This window comes from Cajanus cajan, chromosome 1, assembly GCF_000230855.2.
Source record: "Cajanus cajan strain Asha chromosome 1, NIPB_CcT2T_4, whole genome shotgun sequence".
Taxonomy (NCBI): Eukaryota; Viridiplantae; Streptophyta; class Magnoliopsida; order Fabales; family Fabaceae; genus Cajanus; species Cajanus cajan.
In genome coordinates this window covers 26,612,520-26,618,243 of record NC_138517.1, presented here as the reverse complement: position 1 = coordinate 26,618,243, position 5,724 = coordinate 26,612,520, and the positions used below count along the sequence as shown (strand labels likewise).

The 5,724-nt window shown below is 33.2% G+C and overlaps 1 protein-coding gene across 2 annotated transcripts; it reads right to left on the bottom strand.

Annotated features, from left to right (window-relative positions):
• Nucleotides 1-434: 434 nt before the first annotated feature.
• On the bottom strand, nt 435-5,467 carry LOC145959101 (receptor-like protein EIX1). Of its 2 annotated transcripts, none has more exons than XM_083077233.1 (2): nt 1,085-5,467; nt 435-755 (listed from the first exon to the last, which is right to left on the bottom strand). In XM_083077233.1, the coding sequence occupies exon 1, from the start codon at nt 4,857-4,859 to the stop codon at nt 2,646-2,648; it is 2,214 nt and encodes a 737-aa protein (XP_082933359.1). In that variant the 5' UTR covers nt 4,860-5,467; the 3' UTR covers nt 435-755; nt 1,085-2,645. The 2 variants fall into 2 exon arrangements, with proteins under 2 accessions (XP_082933359.1, XP_082933354.1); XM_083077228.1 differs by having other exon boundaries at nt 1,535-5,467.
• Between the last annotated feature and the right edge of the window lie 257 nt (nt 5,468-5,724).

Genomic DNA, 5,724 nt, shown 5'->3' with positions numbered 1-5,724 from the left:
TGAACCAGTGAGTCATGGTATGCTAATTAATAGAGAGAAGTTAAAAATGTAGATATTCTTGTTAATAAAATTCAATCACAATGAATGTTTTTCATTACAACAATTCTGAAAGCAACAACAGATTTCACGCTTACAAATAGCTCTCCAAGATTGAATCTTTTTAGATGAGTTGTAAGAACTCACTTCATAAACTAAAGCATGTTAAATGAAGGTGCTCAAGCTGGTGAAAGTTTGATATTTGCCTCAGAGAACTTTATTGAACCTTTCAAAGCAACCTCCCCTTCTCCGAACTTTTTCCAAATTTGATATTTACTTTTAACAAATTCATTCTCGTTTTCAGATCTGACATTTAAGACTTCACAAACAAAAAGTCTAGTGTAATGGCTAGGATCTTCGTTTTAGAGAATGAAACGATAAAGCATAAAAAAGAACAATTGCACACAGAAAAAGATTATGAATTTCCTCTCTTTAGTACAGAAAATTGATTACAAACCAAGAACCATGTTATACAAATATATCCTTTGTGGAGCTTTCTCCTTCACGGTGAAACCTTACAAAATATTCTGAAGTTCCCCTCATTACTTGACACAGGGCTTATTTATAGGGAATACAAAACTGAACTAATTAGCCCTCCTAACCTCCTATCTAATGGACACTTACAAATTCTGACCACCAATGTAGAAACACACCTCTTCCAGATTCCATCCTCGCATCAATAGGGACAGCTGTCCACAAAGCAGTTAATTCATAGCTTCCTACAACAACATTTAGTTGGAAAGCAAAATTTCAAGTATGTTCTACATCTAGCATAGAATTAAATTATAAGTAACAGTTAAAAAGGATAGCAACATTTTTCAATTAGTTGTGAGTTAGGGGGACTGAAAAATTTAACCCCCCTAGACCTCCACCTTTGATTGGACTTAGAGAACCACCAGAGTTGTAGGGATACAACAAACACTTTTAGAACTTTCAAACATTAGAGACACTCTTGTGAAATCCAGTCAATTTCTCTGAATTCAACTCATCAACTAACTACTTCAAAAGCTAAAAAGTAATCGCTTCATTTGAGTAATAAAATAATTACCATTATCTGAGACTGAGAGGCATGGATCAAAGATAAAGGAACTCATACATGTTGAAATAGTATGGCTATAATAACATGTATGACAAGAAATGGTTCAAAATGTGTTGGTGGAAGCATAAGAAAATAAGTGCAAACAGACACACCAATGTGATTTGGGAGTTATATATTTGTGTGTCCATGAGAACCCATAGTAGGCTGGTTTTACCATGAGTAAAGCTTCCCACAAAATTAATTGACTCACTAAGAATCAAATTTGGCAATTTCATAAGGAAGATATAAAATTAAAAACGATACATGAAATATTACAAGAAATCAAGAAATATGTTGCAATGTAAGTAATAATTGTGTATGATAGCGGTAATAAAGTAGTCAAGTTAGGATAAAGAATTATATTAATAATTGCAGTAGTAAGTAAACTTAACAATATAAAAAGCAAAGGTTACAACGCACCTGCTAGCCTAGCCTTGAACCACTGGCAGAACTTAGTCACATTCACTACATCGTTAGCCAGTTTGTAATTCTGTTCAAGCACCTCGTGTAGGCAATTCTCCAAGGTTTCCAAATTAGTATTGTCCCTATTAAGCCCCAAAAGCCTACAAAGTATCCTATCCCCAAACTCATGTACAATGCTTCATAGAAAACAGAATCTTCATCATGCACAACTTGTTCTTGAGGCATCACTATTGTCTCATCTCCGGGACAACTTTTGTTAACTTGCTCTCCACAAAGATCATTATTTCCTTCAAAAATAGAGGCATCATAGGTCTCGAAATGTCTTCCCGATGGGATTCTTCCTGAGAGAGAATTGTGTGACAAGTCTAATTTTCCTAAACCATCAATTTGTGTGAGAGAAGATGGAATTCTCCCACAAAAATGATTTCTTGACAAGTCAAGGGAATCAAGTGAACTTAAATTTCCAATTTCAAAAGGAATTTCTCCACTCAAATTGTTTCTCGATAAATTCAAAGAAACTAAGCCAAGCAAATATCCGATCTCTCTTGGTATTTTACCTGTTAAATTGTTACATGAGAGATCAATGCTCTTAAGATTCAATTCGGGTTCCTTGAATTGTTGTTCCAATCCTTTCCACATCCATGTGATGCCAAGCATATAGTCTTGAAGATAGAAGGGACCATAAATTTCATAGTAAGTCGAATCATATTCATATATACGACTATATGTTTCACTTTCATTTATGCTTTTTTCAGACATTGCAATAAAATTCTTTATGCATGTTGGAATACCTTTTGACAACTTATTCCTCGAAAGATCCAACATTTGAATATGCCTTAAAGAACAGAGTTGAACAGGAAGATTTCCAGAGAAGTGATTCCCTCGCATGATCAAGATTATCAATTGTTGCATGCTTCCTCCAATCCATGATGGTATTGGACCAGACAACAAGTTTTCCTCCACATTCAGCACAAATAAATTGCTGCAATTTTTCAGTGTTGAAGGCAATTCACCCATTAAACTATTGCCTCCTAAAATCAAAGTTTCCAATTTAACAAGGGTCCCCATGGAGATAGGAATCATCCCTGACAATTGATTGTTGCTTAAATCAAGAAACAGTAATTGATTGGTCAACAGATTTCCAACAATCAGGAAGTTGTCCTTTTATTTGATTCTCTGATAAATCTAAAATGGCCAACTTTACAACTGTCCTTTGGTCACATAAGAATGAAGACAAGTCCGAAAATTTATTTTCAGAGAGCAACAGCTCTGAAGCTTGTTGCAAAAATGACGGAACGTTGCCCTCAAATTGATTTGAATTCAAAATTATTGACGGTCCACCATGAAGCTCCAATGGTATATTAGGAATAGTACCAGTGAGATTATTGTGAGACATATTCAACCAGGAAAAAATTTGCATGTTGTTCCAAAACCATTCTGGTACGGAATCATTAAGCCCATTATCAGATATATCAAGACTGGTTAAGGAACTTTGAGTCTTGAGCCAACTAGGAAAACTCGGGCCTAGCTTGCAAGATCCTACACTCAAAGATCTTAATCGAAAAGGAGGAATCCAACTGGGGACCAATTTTAGAGACAATGAGTTTTGTGATAAGTACAAATATTCTAATTTAGAAAAATTAGAAAGATGAGATTCAGTGACGTCACCCTCTAAAGAATTCCCCTCCAAGGATAAATCCTCCAACTCAGATAGCAATGTGATGCTTTTAGGTATCTTGCCAGTAATTTGGTTATAAGATAAATCCAAAGTCTGAAATACGTGTCTGTTGCACCATGAGGAATTTTGAAAGAAGTTAGAAATTTCCCCATTCAACTTGTTATTTGAGAGGTATAAGCTCTGCAATCTGCACATGTTCCCAAAGAAAGATGGAATCTTGCCTTGTAGTTTGTTATAGGAGAGATCAATATCTCCAAGAGAGTTCATTGCTTTTCCAAATACATCTGGAATCGGACCTTCTAACAAGTTACCACTAAGGTAAAGAGTATTAAGATCGGTGGTGAAGTTAAAAAGCCAATGAAATATACCGGATGATTTCAGCAAGTTATTGGGGAGATGAAGGTAGAGAAGAGAAGATGAGGAATTCATTGTGGAAGTAGATGAAACAGTAAAACTTCTATCTGTAAGACTGCAGTTTGCTAAATTAAGCTCTTTCAGTTTCGATCCAAAATTAAAATTACCTTGAAATATTGATGATGAAAGATTATTATAAGAGAGGTCAAGGATCTTAAGAGATTGGAAATTTGGAAAATGAGAAGATAACAAAACAATCTTATTATGAGAAAGATAAAGCTCTTGAAGATTGAAACTAAAATTGGATAGCAAATGAAATGAGGATGTTAGCAGATTAGAAGAAAGATCAAGGACGGTAAGAGAAGTGGAGAAATTGGAATGAGAATAAAACAAAGATTTGATATCCGCATCTGAGAGAGAACAATAAGCAAGCCTCATCTCTCTTAAGTTTGGAATTAACTTACTTATAGTCTGTAGCAAGTGACGAGAGGCACTAAGTGTGTGTGATGAAGTGAATTCAAGAGTCGTTAAGGAAGAGAGATTAGAGAACCACTCTGCATCCTTATCTTTTATATCAAAATTGCCACCCAGCCGAAGAGTATGCAAGAGAGGAAGATTTCCTGCCTGAAAAGGGATAGCTCCAGAAAGAGTGTTACTTGCAAGATTAAGAAATTGTAGCTCTTTGAGATTCCCAAATTGAAATGGGATTTCTCCCGAATGATGATTGTGTCCAAGATCAAGATGTTGTAGCTGTTTGAGATTCCCAATCTGAAAAGGAATTGGTCCATGAAGAAGCATGTTGTTGCCCAGGTCTAGATATCGTAGTTGTGAAAGATTTCGAAGTGTAGATGGAATCATGCCACTCAATAGAGAATTTGAGAGATCGAGATATTTTAAGTTGGCCAAGGAGCCCATGAGTTCTTCTGGGAGGTGAATCCCCAGAAAATTATTACCGCTGAGATCGAGATGTTGAATGTTATGCAAGTCAATCAATGAAGTGAGATTGATGAATGGACCTCTCAAATATTGTGCATTTGCATACCGATAACCATGAAGATGAAGTAGTTGTATGTGACCAGTTTCATTGTTGCACTGAATGCCTTTCCATTTGCAACAATCATTATCATATTCACTCCATGTAGACAACTTTCCATAGTCATGTAAGAGACTTTGTTTGAAGTTTAGGAGTGCTTGTCTCTCCCTCTCTATGCACTTTGCCTCTTCCAACTCTGAGGAATGCAATAAAAGCAGGAGCAAAGCATAAAACATTGTGAACAAGTAACGATTCATATAGTTTTGCTGGTGAGAAACAATCTTAAATAAGAACAGAGCAATAATGTAGCGAGAGAGAGTTATGATGGAGTTTTTCTCTTTTGCTTGAGATTGAAGTTCACATGATTGGATGGCACGACAACATTTATAGAGTGGTTGGCTCTCTATGCTGATTCACTTCTTACTTCTTAGAGGCCACAAACAAAATTCTGGAAAGTTGATTTTAAAAAATTAAAAATAACATTTTTTTAAAAATGGGAAAATTGTTAGGAAAAAAAAAAACGTTCATTTTGATCCAAAATTTCTCCATTGTTCACGCTTGCAAATGTTTCGCTACTTTGTTTTTGTTATATATATATATATATATATATAGAGAGAGAGAGAGAGAGAGTATATATATATATATAGATATGTATAAAAACTCACAAAATTTGGACAAATAAGACAGTGATAAATGTAATATATGTTTTAAACATACATATTAATTAATAAAATAAATTAAAAAAATAAATTAAAAAAATATTATTTTATTAATTAATATATAAGTTTTATATATAATTCTTTTTAATTATGTAATATAACTTTGTTATTTATTTTTTACAACAAACAAATTCATTATTGTTTGTAATAGGATTTGTAAAGAAAAAAAATATTATTATAAACATTTTTTATATTTATATTTATATAATATTTCATCATTTATTTTTTTTTGTTAGATTCAAATTCAAAAATATAAGATTCAAGTAAATAATCTTTTAAAAATTTCATAACTAAAAGTAATATATCCAAAAAAATATTTGTAACTAAATTATAAATTAGTGTATTTCAATATTTTATCTAATTAATAAATTGATAATAAATAATATATATATACTTATTATTT